Source organism: Schistocerca gregaria, chromosome 6 (genome assembly GCF_023897955.1).
Source record: "Schistocerca gregaria isolate iqSchGreg1 chromosome 6, iqSchGreg1.2, whole genome shotgun sequence".
Taxonomy (NCBI): Eukaryota; Metazoa; Arthropoda; class Insecta; order Orthoptera; family Acrididae; genus Schistocerca; species Schistocerca gregaria.
The window spans coordinates 58,591,824-58,607,817 of NC_064925.1; the positions used below are offsets into that span (position 1 = coordinate 58,591,824).

Below are 15,994 nucleotides of genomic sequence, written 5' to 3' on the forward strand. Positions count from 1 at the left end.
ATGATATAACCTCAAAGCAGAGGGAGCTAATTCAGATTCTGTTTTGATTTGTTTATGTGCTCACTTCACTCCGCTCTCGGGATTCTCAGTACCTAATCAGACTGATATTGGGAATGTACTTTGACTTTTTATGGAACTTCTCGGCTGTGTGCCCATTAAAGTGATTTTGATATTATATGTGTACTTATTTGTGTGTAGTTACTTCTTTTCTGGAAAAGATGTCGGCCGAATTAATACCTGGATTGATATGAGTGAGCACTATCATCGTTCGAAGCACAGTCCCAACATGAGTCGAAAGCATGGCAGTAACAGCTGAATCAGGTATACAAATGAGTATAGTGGAGTACAGGACTGGCTCTCAAGTTGCAGCTGAGTTATTACAGGGAGTGCTGGCAGTCATGTGACTTCTAATGGTTGATGCACTGCAGTGGTTGTGTAGTGACACACAGTATCTCTCCACTGTGTTGATAATGAGCTATACAGGCTGGCATATCCATTGCTAGATTGTAGTATACTACAATTCCCATCAGTAACTAGTAAGACAGATATACTTCTCCAAATTCTTTTAATATTGATTTATTATACTTTTGTATTTAGGATTTACATAACGAACCAACAACTTCCATTCTGATAGAAATTATTTAACTCTTATATACAGCAGTAAAATATTTCAAGAATTCCAAATAAATAGATTTCAGATTCCCATATCACAAGAAGTGACCACTCACTTTGTATCAAGAATTTCGAATATCTTGGAAAACTTTTTACTTGTGCAATTTGAAAATGCACCACTGCTGGTACAGACTTTACCACAGTGTACTAGGCGGGTGTATTCATGTCTTGTTGCAGCTGGCTCTTGTCCCGCAGTCTGGCTTGCAGCAAGCTATTCTCCAAGACTCCAATTCGCACATCCATTGATGTTATTTCACTCTTAACCTTGGTAATGGCCTTTTTTATGTTCACCAATGGCGCTGAAAAAAATAAACCATCAGAAACAGTATCCAAAAAACAAGTATAATTTGAGTAGCTGAACAGTAATTAATGAAGCAAAGTGCAGATTTACATGAAAACTTAATACTGTAGTCCATATCACTGACATACTTTGTAAGTTATTATGTTCTGAATTATTACTTGATTCAGATACTGAAAGTTAGCCCTGGAACAGTGCTTGCTATTTTTTTTCTATTTTACTATAAGGTATTCTGTTAGTTCAGTCTAAGCATAAGATGCAAACCTTAATAGTTGTTTCTTATTAACAGAATGTAGTCACAACTCTGTCAAATATTTTCTGTGTGCCCACAAACAACTCCACTGGTAAATGTGCAGAACTGAAATCTCATTCACTTAACAGCACCTAATATTACACAAAACACAGTTTATCTAATCTCATTGCATTCTGATTTTGCATGTATATTACTAGTTGTTAATTTCCCACAATTAAAACAAAGAGGGGAACTATTTGCTAATAGCTCTGAAAAAAGATATGTATGGAAACTAGCAATATCCTAAGTCTTGTTTACACGCCTATTGACTAACCGTGCCTCAACTATTTGGTGAATTGTTACCCTTATTTCTCAACTTATTTGTAAAAATACTGGGAAAGATATGACTACAAAACAATCAATGTGGTATATGGAATGATTAAATGTGATTTCTGGGACATGAAATGTAAAGGTGTTACCCTATGGATTTCAGATTCAAACATCTATGAACCACATAAGAATGGGCAAAAAGATGACAGGATTACATCAAAAGCCTGTATGGCAACGAGCAATTGTCATGGAGTATGGTAGGGGAGGAGACAGGTGATGTGGAAGAAATAGGTGATCAGTAGTGCACTCTGAGTTTGACAAAGCACTGTGGACTGAAGTCACACAAGGTAGCAGGAGGTGATGACACACTTTCTAGAGGTACTGAAATCTGTGGAATTGTAGAAACAAGAAGATGAGGAACAAATACTTATTAAATGGGTCATCAGCCATCAGATTTCCAGAAAAGCATATCATCACATTACCAAAAAATGTAAACATTATCAGACGATTAGTCAACTAGGCATTCTTGTAAACTGCTAACCAGAATCATATATAAAAGAATAAAACCAAAAAAACTGAAGACTTACTAGATTAAAGTCAACTTGTATCCAGGAAGGGAGAAGATACCTGAGAAATAATTTTGACACTGTGTTCAGAAACTGAAGGCAGATTAACCGTCGAATGGTTCCACTGGCTGAATGAGTCAACCAGAATTTGTTATTTTGCTCTGAATTCAAATTATCCATTGTTGCCCATCTGGCAGTTCTATCTATCTTCAAACTGAACCTCTGTCTGTTAGCTGCATTGCTGATGGACTTGTAGTGACCACACACTGCCAATAAGTGCAGCTTATCTTTATCTGCACTCTATTTGGTGTACAGAGCCAGTCACGCAATTGGTAATGTTTTTTATGTTGATTATTTACACCACTGTTTTTACAGGTTAATGCTTCCTTTTATTTATATTTTTAGGGCCCTTTCCAAAAAAGGGTTGTCAGATGTGCAAACTGAAAGGGTTTTAAATGAAGTTTCCAATGACAGCAAATATTTTGAATTTGAGTGGTCTGACAGGGAGGTAGAACAACAACTAATTAGAAACACAACAGTGTATCAGAAACAGAAGAATGTTTTTAGAGGGAAATGGAGATATACATTTCAAAAAAGACGAAGTGAAATGTCATGTACAAGGAGGAGGGAAGAAGAAGAAGAAGAAGAAGGAGAGGAAGATGGTGACAAAAATTATGATTTTATTTGTCTGTTTTATGTTCACAAAGAGGGTAAAAATGCCATCGAAAAATATAATAAATATTCTTCCTAGAAGTAACAGCATTCAATAATAGTGCTAGTTAGGACATGATTGGGCCACTTATGGAATACACTGACTCGCATATTAGAAACCTGATATCACAAAACAACTATTCTAGAGTGAGGGATGTAAAGAAAAGTTCTGGGGAAGAGATACATGCTCTCATTGGAATCCTTATTTTGACTGGCTTGAAGGGCAGAAGTAAAAGAAATGTTGAGGAACTTTGGAGTAATGATGAAAGTGGTATGATGATTCTCATACATTATATACTGTATAGACAGTTTTTATTTCTCCTCTTAAGTGTGTGATTTGATAATAATATAATAGAGGGAAACATTCCACGTGGGAAAAATATATCTACAAACAATGATGTGACATACCAAACAAAAGGGCTTGTAGGTCGATAGACACACAAATATACACACAAAATTCAAGCTTTCGTAACCAAAGAAGGAAAGAGAGAAGGAGAGGCAAAGACAAAAGGATGTGGGTTTTAAGGGAAAGGGTAAGGAGTCATTCCAATCCCGGGAGTGGAAAGACTTACCTTAGGGGAGAAAAAGGACAGGTATACACTGGCACACACACACACACACACACACACACACACACACACACACACACACACACACACACACACACACATATCCATTCGCACATACACAAGCAGACATTTGTAAAAGCAAAGAGTTTGGGCAGAGATGTCAGTCGAGGTGGAAGTACAGAGGCAAAGATGTTGTTGAAAGACAGGTGAGGTATGAGTGGCGGCAACTTGAAATTAGCGGAGTTTGAGGCCTGGCGGATAACGAGAAGAGAGGATATACTGAAGGGCAAGTTCCCAACTCCGGAGTTCTGACAGGTTGGTGTTAGTGGGAAGTATCCAGATAACGTGGTCGGTGTAACACTGTGCCAAGATGTGCTAGCCGTGCACCAAGGCATGTTTAGCCACAGGGTGATCCTCATTACCAACAAACACTGTCTGCCTGTGTCCATTCATGCGAAAGGACAGTTTGTTGCTGGTCATTCCCACATAGAAAGCTTCACAGTGTAGGCAGGTCAGTTGGTAAATCACGTGGGTGCTTTCACATGTGGCTCTGCCTTTGATCGTGTACACCTTCCGGGTTACAGGACTGGAGTAGGTGTTGGTGGGAGGGTGCATGGGACAGGTTTTACACCGGGGGCGGTTACAAGGGTAGCAGCCAGAGGGTAGGGAAGGTGGTTTGGGGATTTCATAGGGATGAACTAAGAGATTACGAAGGTTAGGTGAACGGTGGAAAGACACTTTTGGTGGAGTGGTGAGGATTTCATGAAGGATGGATCTCATTTCAGGGCAGGATTTGAGGAAGTCGTATCCCTGCTGGAGAGCCACATTCAGAGTCTGATCCAGTCACGGAAAGTATCCTGTCACAAGTGGGGCACTTTTGTGGTTCTTCTGTGGGAGGTTCTGGGTTTGAGGGGATGATGAAGTGGCTCTGGTTATTTGCTTCTGTACCAGGTCGGGAGGGTAGTTGCGGGATGCGAAAGCTGTTTTCAGGTTGATGGTGCAATGGTTCAGGGATTCCGGACTGGAGCAGATTCGTTTGCCACAAAGACCTAGGCTGTAGGAAAGGGACCGTTTGATGTGGAATGGGTGGCAGCTGTCATAATGGAGGTATTGTTGCTTGTTGGTGGGTTTGATGTGGACGGACGTGTGAAGCTGGCCATTGGACAGATGGAGGTCAACATCAAGGAAAGTGGCATGGGATTTGGAGTAGGACCAGGTGAATCTGATGGAACCAGAGGAGTTGAGGTTGGAGAGGAAATTCTGTAGTTGTTCTTCACTGAGAGTACAGATCATGAAGATGTCATCAATGAATCTGTACCAAACTTTGGGTTGGTAGACCTGGGTAACCAAGAAGGCTTCTTCTAAGAGACCCATAAATAGGTTGGCGTACGAGAGGGCCATCCTGGTACCCATGGCTGTTCCCTTTAATTGTTGGTATGCCTGGCCTTCAAAAGTGAAGAAGTTGTGGGTCAGGATGAAGCTGGCTAAGGTAATGAGGAAAGAGGTTTTAGGTAGGGTGGCAGGTGATCGGTGTGAAAGGAAGTGCTCCATCGCAGCGAGGCACTGGATGTGCGGAATATTTGTGTATAAGGAAGTGGCATCAATGGTTACAAGGATGGTTTCCGGGGGTAACAGATTGGGTAAGGATTCCAGGCATTCAAGAAAGTGGTTGGTGTCTTGCATGAAGGATGGGAAACTGCATGTAATGGGTTGCAGGCGTTGATCTACATAGGCAGAGATACGTTCTGTGGGGGCGTGGTAACCAGCTACAATGGGGCGGCCAGGATGATTGGGTTCAAATGGCTCTGAGCACTATGGGACTCAACTGCTGTGGTCATTAGTCCCCTAGAACTTAGAACTACTTAAACGTAACTAACCTAAGGACATCACACACATCCATGCCCGAGGCAGGATTCGAACCTGTGACTGTAGCAGTCGCACGGTTCCAGACTGCGCGCCTAGAACCGCGAGACCACCGCGGCCGGCCAGGATGATTGGGTTTGTGAATTTTAGGTAGAAGGTAGGGGTGCGGGGTGTTGGTGGGGTCAGGAGGTTGATGGAGTCATGTGAAAGGTTTTGTAGGGGGCCTAAGGTTCTGAGCATTCCTTGAAGCTCCGCCTGGACATCAGGAATGGGATTACCTTGGTAAACTTTGTATGTGGTATTGTCTGAAAGCTGACGCAGTCCCTCAGCCACATATTCCCGACGATCAAGTACCACGGTCGTGGAACCCTTGTCCGCCGGAAGAATGACGATGGATCGGTCAGCCTTCAGATCACGGATAGCTTGGGCTTCAGCAGTGGTGACGTTGGGAGTAGGATTAAGGTTTCTTAAGAAGGATTGAGAGGCAAGACTGGAAGTCAGAAATTCCTGGAATGTTTGGAGTGGGTGATTTTGAGGAAGAGGAGGTGGGTCCCATTGTGACGGAGGATGGAACTGTTCCAGGCAGGGTTCAATTGGGATAGTGTCTTGGGGAGTTGGATCATTAGGAGTAGGATTAGGATCATTTTTCTTTGTGGCAAAGTGATATTTCCAGCAGAGAGTACGAGTGTAGGACAGAAAGTCTTTGACAAGGGCTGTTTGGTTGAATCTGGGAGTGGAGCTGAAGGTTTGGCCTTTCGATAGAACAGAGGTTTCAGATTGGGAGAGAGGTTTGGAGGAAAAGTTAACTACTGAATTAGGGTGTTGTGGTTCCAGATTGTGTTGATTGGAATTTTGAGTTTTTCGAGGCAGTGGAGCTGGAAGTGGGAGATTGAGTAGATGGGAGAGGCTGGGTTTGTGTGCAATTAGAGGAGGTTGAGGTTTGCTGGAAAGGTTGCGAAGGTTGAGTGAGTTGCCTTTCCGGAGGTGGGGAACCACGAGATTGGATAGTTTTTTTGAGGTGGAGGGTGACATGCTGTTCTAATTTGCGGTAGGCCTGTAGGAGGATGCTCTGAACAGCCGGTGTGGATGTGGGAGAGGAAAGATTGAGGACTTTTATTAAGGATAGGAGTTGATGGGTGTGTTCATTGGCTGAGTTGATGTGTAGGTGAAGGATTAGGTGGGTGAGGGCAATGGATTGTTCAGTTTGGAACTGGTATAGGGACTGATGGAAAGAAGGGTTGCAGCCATAGATGGGAACTTTAAGTGTGAGGCCTTTGGGGGTAATGCCAAATGTCAGACAAGCCTGAGAAAATAAAAAATGGGAGCGTAATCTGGCTAGGGCGAAGGCATGTGTGCGGAGGGAATGTAAATAAAACTGAATGGGGTCGTTGTGGGGATTTTATAGCAGCGATATTGAGGAAAGTGGAAATAAATTTTTTGGTTATGGTTTGGAAGTGGGTTAGTTATTATTGAGTATATATAGTGGGATAAAATTGTATAGTAGATTACGGTAAAAAGGAGAAGGTGTACACGATCAAAGGAAGAGGCACGTGTGAAAGCACCCATGTGATTTACCAACTGACCGGCCTACACTGTGAAACTTTCTATGTGGGAACGACCAGCAATAAACTGTCCATTCACATGAATGGACACAGGCGCACAGTGTTTGTTGGTAATGAGGATCACCCTGTGGCTAAACATGCCTTGGTGCACGGCCAGCACATCTTGGCACAGTGTTACACTGTCCGCGTTATCTGGATACTTCCCACGAACACCAACCTGTCAGAACTCCAGATGTGGGAACTTGCCCTTCAGTATATCCTCTCTTCTCGTTATCCGCCAGGCCTCAACCTCCACTAATTTCAAGTTGCCGCCGCTCATACCTCACCTGTCTTTCAACAACATCTTTGCCTCTGTACTTCTGCCTTGACTGACATCTCTGCTCAAACTCTTTGCCTTTACAAATGTCTGCTTGTGTATGTGCAGATGGATATGTGTGTGTGTGCGAGTGTATACCTGTCCCCCCCCCCCCCCCCCAAGGTAAGTCTTTCTGCTCTGGGATTGGAATGACTCCTTACCCTCTCCCTTAAAACCCACATCCTTTCGTCTTTGCCTCTTCTTCCCTCTTTCCTGAAGAAGTTACCGTTGGTTGCGAAAGCTTGAATTTTGTTTGTATGTGTGTCTATCGACCTGTAAGCCCTTTTCTTTGGTAAGTCACATCATCTTTGTTTTTAGATATATTTTTCCCACGTGGAATGTTTCCCTCTATTATATTCATATCATTAATTTGAACCCAACAATTACATTTGTTATTGTCACTGTTGCATTTCGAAATCTTTTCTGTCTTCTTATTTTCTCTTTCTGTTTTTGCCAGTAGTTTCACTTTGTATTCACCTTCTACTTTTCACCGTAATCTACTATACAATTTTATCCCGCCTATATATACTCAATAATACGTAACCCACTTCCAAACCATAACCAAAAATTTTTTTGCCAGTTTTGACACTACCGCTGCTATAAAATCCACCGTTTCTAGTTCACAAACAGTTCCTTTCACCTATTAAACAACCATTTCGGCTAATTCTAATAACTTTTGCTTTATTTCCATTTCCGTTTTTCCCACACCACTGATCATTTTTAGCCGCTTGCCACAGGTTTTAACGTCATTATTTCTTTGTCAGACAATTGTTAGCCTCATTTTCATAATCTGCCACCACAAAACCACTACTTTTAATACATTTACATGTAGTTTTTTCGAAATTTTCCCGAATTTCTCCACCCTTTAATGTGTTTTGGCGGCAACACAACCACCTAACCTTTATGCGCATCGTTGTCTATCAACCCAGGTTCACCACAGGATCAACATAGCCCAGCTTCAGCCAACACTTTTTCGCCTTTTTCACACCAGATCTCCAGTTGCTTTCTAGTTCGCCTTTATCTCTCCCCATATATTTTTATTTTCATTTTTATTTCAGCCTCAAGTTACAATTTCCACCTTCTAATATCATGTCACCCTCACAACACCCCCACAACGACCCCATTAAGTTTTATTTACATTCCTTCCGCACACATGCCTTCGCCCTAGCCAGATTACGCTCCCATTTTTTATTTTCTCAGGCTTGTCTGACATTTGGCATTACCCCCAAAGGCCTCACACTTAAAAGTTCCCATCTATGGCTGCAACCCTTCTTTCCATCAGTCCCTATACCAGTTCCAAACTGATCAATCCATTGCCTCACCCACCTAATACTTCACCTACACATCAACTCAGATAATGAATACACCCGTCAACTCCTATCCTTAATAAAAGTCCTCAATCTTTCCTCTCCCACATCCACACCGGCTGTTCAGAGCATCCTCCTACAGGCCTACCGCAAATTAGAACAGCATGTCACCCTCCACCTCAAAAAAACTATCCAATCTCGTGGTTCCCCACCTCCGGAAAGGCAACTCACTCAACCTTCGCAACCTTTCCAGCAAACCTCAACCTCCTCTAATTGCACACAAACCCAGCCTCTCCCATCTACTCAATCTCCCACTTCCAGCTCCACTGCCTCGAAAAACTCAAAATTCCAATCAACACAATCTGGAACCACAACACCCTAATTCAGTAGTTAACTTTTCCTCCAAACCTCTCTCCCAATCTGAAACCTCTGTTCTATCGAAAGGCCAAACCTTCAGCTCCACTCCCAGATTCAACCAAACAGCCCTTGTCAAAGACTTTCTGTCCTACACTCGTACTCTCTGCTGGAAATATCACTTTGCCACAAAGAAAAATGATCCTAATCCTACTCCTAATGATCCAACTCCCCAAGACACTATCCCAATTGAACCCTGCCTGGAACAGTTCCATCCTCCGTCACAATGGGACCCACCTCCTCTTCCTCAAAATCACCCACTCCAAACATTCCAGGAATTTCTGACTTCCAGTCTTGCCTCTCAATCCTTCTTAAGAAACCTTAATCCTACTCCCAACGTCACCACTGCTGAAGCCCAAGCTATCCGTGATCTGAAGGCTGACCGATCCATCGTCATTCTTCCGGCGGACAAGGGTTCCACGACCGTGGTACTTGATCGTCGGGAATATGTGGCTGAGGGACTGCGTCAGCTTTCAGACAATACCACATACAAAGTTTACCAAGGTAATCCCATTCCTGATGTCCAGGCGGAGCTTCAAGGAATCCTCAGAACCTTAGGCCCCCTACAAAACCTTTCACATGACTCCATCAACCTCCTGACCCCACCAACACCCCGCACCCCTACCTTCTACCTAAAATTCACAAACCCAATCATCCTGGCCGGCCGTGGTGGTCTCGCGGTTCTAGGCGCGCAGTCTGGAACCGTGCGACTGCTACAGTCACAGGTTCGAATCCTGCCTCGGGCATGGATGTGTGTGATGTCCTTAGGTTAGTTACGTTTAAGTAGTTCTAAGTTCTAGGGGACTAATGACCACAGCAGTTGAGTCCCATAGTGCTCAGAGCCATTTGAACCCAATCATCCTGGCCGCCCCATTGTAGCTGGTTACCACGCCCCCACAGAACGTATCTCTGCCTATGTAGATCAACGCCTTCAACCCATTACATGCAGTTTCCCATCCTTCATGCAAGACACCAACCACTTTCTTGAATGCCTGGAATCCTTACCCAATCTGTTACCCCCGGAAACCATCCTTGTAACCATTGATGCCACTTCCTTATACACAAATATTCCGCACATCCAGTGCCTCGCTGCGATGGAGCACTTCCTTTCACACCGATCACCTGCCACCCTACCTAAAACCTCTTTCCTCATTACCTTAGCCAGCTTCATCCTGACCCACAACTTCTTCACTTTTGAAGGCCAGGCATACCAACAATTAAAGGGAACAGCCATGGGTACCAGGATGGCCCTCTCGTACGCCAACCTATTTATGGGTCTCTTAGAAGAAGCCTTCTTGGTTACCCAGGTCTACCAACCCAAAGTTTGGTACAGATTCATTGATGACATCTTCATGATCTGTACTCTCAGTGAAGAACAACTACAGAATTTCCTCTCCAACCTCAACTCCTCTGGTTCCATCAGATTCACCTGGTCCTACTCCAAATCCCATGCCACTTTCCTTGATGTTGACCTCCATCTGTCCAATGGCCAGCTTCACACGTCCGTCTACATCAAACCCACCAACAAGCAACAGTACCTCCATTATGACAGCTGCCACCCATTCCACATCAAACGGTCCCTTCTCTACAGCCTAGGTCTTTGTGGCAAACGAATCTGCTCCAGTCCGGAATCCCTGAACCATTGCACCATCAACCTGAAAACAGCTTTCGCATCCCGCAATACCCTCCCGACCTGGTACAGAAGCAAATAACCAGAGCCACTTCATCATCCCCTCAAACCCAGAACCTCCCACAGAAGAACCACAAAAGTGCCCCACTTGTGACAGGATACTTTCCGTGACTGGATCAGACTCTGAATGTGGCTCTCCAGCAGGGATACGACTTCCTAAAATCCTGCCCCGAAATGAGATCCATCCTTCATGAAATCCTCCCCACTCCACCAAGAGTGTCTTTCCGCCGTCCACCTAACCTTCGTAACCTCTTGGTTCATCCCTATGAAATCCCCAAACCACCTTCCCTACCCTCTGGCTGCTACCCTTGTAACCGCCCCCAGTGTAAAACCTGTCCCATGCACCCTCCCACCAGCACCTACTCCAGTCCTGTAACCCGGAAGGTGTACACGATCAAAGGCAGAGCCACGTGTGAAAGCACCCACGTGATTTACCAATTGACCTGCCTACACTGTGAAGCTTTCTATGTGGGAATGACCAGCAACAAACTGTCCATTCGCATGAACGGACACAGGCAGACAGTGTTTGTTGGTAATGAGGATCACCCTGTGGCTAAACATGCCTTGGTGCACGGCCAGCACATCTTGGTACAGTGTTACACCGTCTGGGTTCTCTGGATACTTCCCACTAACACCAACCTGTCAGAACTCCGGAGTTGGGAACTTGCCCTTCAGTATATCCTCTCTTCTCGTTATCCGCCAGGCCTCAAACTCCGCTAATTTCAAGTTGCCGCCACTCATACCTCACCTGTCTTTCAACAACATCTTTGCCTCTGTACTTCCACCTCGACTGACATCTCTGCCCAAACTCTTTGCCTTTACAAATGTCTGCTTGTGTCTGTGTATGTGCGAATGGATATGTGTGTGCGCGCGAGTGTATACCTGTCCTTTTTCCCCCCTAAGGTAAGTCTTTCCGCTCCCGGAATTGGAATGACAACTTACCCTTTCCCTTAAAACCCACATCCTTTCGTCTTTGCCTCTCCTTGTGTGTGTGTGTTAGAAATTTATTGTTAAATAAAAGATTAGGATACTTTAATTAGATTTTGTAGCTACATATTTTGAACAAATATTAAAATATATATTTATATAATGTATAAAAAAAGTAAATTAAAATTTAATTTTTCAGTACCAAGGATATTTTCTTCTTCTTCTTCTTCTTCTTCTTCTATTTTTTTTTTTTTTTTTTTTTTTTTTTTTATCCTCCAGGAAACACAATGGCTGGTTGACAAGTCAGTCATATGACCACTGATGTTACAAAAACTGACGCAACAGCTTGAGTGTTAAAGAAAAATCAGAATACCTCCAAAGCAATTTTGGACCAGAAAAAGACAGTTCATTATCCTGAGAAGACTGATGCTAAGATACAGACAGATGAATAATCTGCGACATCTACAAAAGAGACGAGAGAGAGAGAGATAAAAGTGATAGGTCATAAAAGATAAGTTCATGTTATTCTCTTTACATCTGGATACCTTGTGGCATAATTCAAGGAGGTTAAAATATAGGGATTTCCCTTAAGCTGAAAAAGTGAAGCCAGCCTCTGCCATATTAGCGAGTCTTAATGAAGTATTCATATTGCAGCACTGCTCTTCGATTTCACGTAAAACAGGAATAACAAAGTTGTTTGTTTTGCCACAATGTACATCACGCTCAAAAAGTAAGAACTGGCATTAAAAAATTGTAATTTTCAACTGTCTGAGAATGAGTATTCATCCAGTAAAGTAAGTTGTTTCGAAGTACATTCTCAGAACTGACTGGCAATTCAAAGCACTAACACACAGGGATTTATCAGAGAAGGACGTATCTAAGACTTACCAAGATGGTGGACAAGCTTCACCTGATGGCATCTCCCCTTTACTCTAACCATCTTGGCCTAATTATGTCAAGGAACTGTCAGGAGTCACAGAAATTCCATATGCTACTGGATGTCACTGTCTATGACAGAGGAGCCTTATTAACAATACTAATTCCATTAGCCAGCTTATTTCTCTATACTATCTTCAGCATAAAGCAACAGTTTTCGTTCGCCGCTACGGATGTAACTGCCAATTTAAGTTGTATACTCTTACGTCAATATCTTCTTTAATGACAGTATCACAAAAGACAGGTGCAAGGAATATGATTTTCAATTTGTCAGACATAACTAAATGTTTATTTATGAGGCCTTGATCAGTAACAGCAAATTTGTAGCATATTTATTGTAGTGACACTGCTCCGTGCAACATTCTGAAATCATAAATATAGACTGACCAACGTAAGTGCTACTGCATTCACAAGGAATTAAAATTCTGGGAACATTGAGTCCAAAGCCATTTTTATTGGGTGCAGCATTTCTTTGATATTCTTGGACAGTTGGCAAATGGATTGAAGACCTTGTCTGCCCAGGACCCTGCCTATTTTCTTTGGTGTAGCTCTGGAGAAAGCAAGAAGTGCTGTAGACTGATTATCTTATGATTGTTGAGTATCTCTATGTTTTACCTGTTAGAAATGGATTACTGAATATCTGTTTCACTACAAATATTCTGACGGAACTTCTAATTAAAATATCTGATCTCAAAATCCAGGTGGTCCTCATTAGAGACAGATTTAACTCCATGCATCAGCATATTTAAAACTATTTATTTATTGCATCGGAGCGTGGGATGTCAGATCCCTTAATCGGGCAGGTAGGTTAGAAAATTTAAAAAGGGAAATGGATAGGTTAAAGTTAGATATAGTGGGAATTAGTGAAGTTCGGTGGCAGGAGGAACAAGACTTCTGGTCAGGTGACTACAGGGTTATAAACACAAAATCAAATAGGGGTAATGCAGGAGTAGGTTTAATAATGAATAGGAAAATAGGAATGCGGGTAAGCTACTACAAACAGCATAGTGAACGCATTATTGTGGCCAAGATAGATACGAAGCCCACACCTACTACAGTAGTACAAGTTTATATGCCAACTAGCTCTGCAGATGATGAAGAAATTGAAGAAATGTACGATGAAATAAAAGAAATTATTCAGATAGTGAAGGGAGACGAAAATTTAATAGTAATGGGTGACTGGAATTCGTCAGTAGGAAAAGGGAGAGAAGGAAACATAGTAGATGAATATGGATTGGGGCTAAGAAATGAAAGAGGAAGCCGCCTAGTAGAATTTTGCACAGAGCACAACTTAATCATAGCTAACACTTGGTTTAAGAATCATGAAAGAAGGTTGTATACGTGGAAGAACCCTGGAGATACTAAAAGGTATCAGATAGATTATATAATGGTAAGACACAGATTTAGGAACCAGGTTTTAAGTTGTAAGACATTTCCAGGGGCAGATGTGGACTCTGACCACAATCTATTGGTTATGACCTGTAGATTAAAACTGAAGAAACTGCAAAAATGTGGGAAATTAAGGAGATGGGACCTGGATAAACTGAAAGAACCAGAGGTTGTACAGAGTTTCTGGGAGAGCATAAGGGAACAATTGACAGGAATAGGGGAAAGAAATACAGTAGATGAAGAATGGGTAGCTCTGAGGGATGTAGTAGTGAAGGCAGCAGAGGATAAAGTAGGTACAAAGATGAGGGCTGCTAGAAATCCTTGGGTAACAGAAGAAATATTGAAATTAATTGATGAAGCAGGCAAAAAGGAATACAAACGTCTCAAAAATGAGATTGACAGGAAGTGCAAAATGGCTAAACAGGGATGGCTAGAGGACAAATGTAAGGATGTGGAAGCTTATCTCATTAGGGGTAAGATAGATACTGCCTACAGGAAAATTAAAGAGACCTTTGGAAAGAAGAGAACCACGTGTATGAATATCAAGAGCTCAGATGGCAGCCCAGTTCTAAGCAAAGAAGGGAAGGCAGAAAGGTGGAAGGAGTATATAGAAGGTTTATACAAGGGTGATGTACTTGAGGACAATATTATGGAAATGGAAGAGGATGTAGATGAAGACGAAATGGGAGATACGATACTGCGTGAAGAGTTTGACAGAGCACGGAAAGACCTGAGTCGAAACAAGGCCCCCGGAGTAGACAACATTCCATTAGAACTACTGACGGCCTTGGGACAACCAGTCCTGACAAAACTCTACCAGCTGGTGAGCAAGATGTATGAGACAGGCGAAATACCCTCAGACTTCAAGAAGAATATAATAATTCCAATCCCAAAGAAAGCAGGTGCTGACAGATGTGAAAATTACCGAACTATCAGTTTAATAAGTCACAGCTGCAAAATACTAACGCGAATTCTCTACAGACAAATGGAAAAACTGGTAGATGCGGACCTCGGGGAGGATCAGTTTGGATTCCGTCGAAATGTTGGAACACGTGAGGCAATACTGACCTTACGACTTATCTTAGAAGAAAGATTAAGAAAAGGCAAACCTACGTTTCTAGCATTTGTAGACTTAGAGAAAGCTTTTGACAATGTTGACTGGAATACACTCTTTCAAATTCTAAAGGTGGCAGGGGTAAAATACAGGGAGTGAAAGGCTATTTATAATTTGTACAGAAACCAGATGGCAGTCATAAGAGTAGAGGGGCATGAAAGGGAAGCAGTGGTTGGGAAAGGAGTGAGACAGGGTTGTAGCCTCTCCCCGATGTTATTCAATCTGTATATTGAGCAAGCAGTAAAGGAAACAAAAGAAAAATTTGGAGTAGGTATTAAAATTCATGGAGACGAAATAAAAACTTTGAGGTTCGCCGATGACATTGTAATTCTGTCAGAGACGGCAAAGGACTTGGAAGAGCAGTTGAACGGAATGGAGAGTGTCTTGAAAGGAGGATATAAGATGAACATTAACAAAAGCAAAACGAGGATAATGGAATGTAGTCAAATTAAGTCGGGTGACGCTGAGGGAATTAGATTAGGAAATGAGACACTTAAAGTAGTAAAGGAGTTTTACTATTTAGGAAGTAAAATAACTGATGATGGTCGAAGTAGAGAGGATATAAAATGTAGACTGGCAATGGCAAGGAAAGCGTTTCTGAAGAAGAGAAATTTGTTAACATCGAATATAGATTTATGTATCAGGAAGTCGTTTCTGAAAGTATTTGTTTGGAGTGTAGCCATGTATGGAAGTGAAACATGGACGATAACTAGTTCGGACAAGAAGAGAATAGAAGCTTTCGAAATGTGGTGCTACAGAAGAATACTGAAGATAAGGTGGATAGAGCACGTAACTAATGAGGAGGTATTGAATAGGATTGGGGAGAAGAGAAGTTTGTGGCACAACTTGACTAGAAGAAGGGATCGGTTGGTAGGACATGTTTTGAGGCATCAAGGGATCACAAATTTAGCATTGGAGGGCAGCGTGGAGGGTAAAAATCGTAGAGGGAGACCGAGAGATGAGTACACTAAGCAGATTCAGAAGGATGTAGGTTGCAGTAGGTACTGGGAGATGAAGCAGCTTGCACAGGATAGAGTAGCATGGAGAGCTGCATCAAAC

At 42.5% G+C, this 15,994-nt stretch overlaps 1 protein-coding gene across 3 annotated transcripts in view; it reads right to left on the reverse strand.

Moving 5' to 3' along the window:
• Positions 1–598: 598 nt before the first annotated feature.
• The window catches only part of LOC126278547 (intraflagellar transport protein 57 homolog), a 163,614-nt gene continuing 148,218 nt past the window's right edge, over positions 599–15,994 (reverse strand). For all 3 annotated transcript variants that reach the window (XM_049978729.1, XM_049978727.1, XM_049978728.1), the window contains exon 9: positions 599–971. In XM_049978729.1, coding sequence (XP_049834686.1) covers positions 820–971 — 152 coding nt within the window. In that variant the 3' untranslated portion in view covers positions 599–819. The remainder of the gene's footprint in view (positions 972–15,994) is intronic.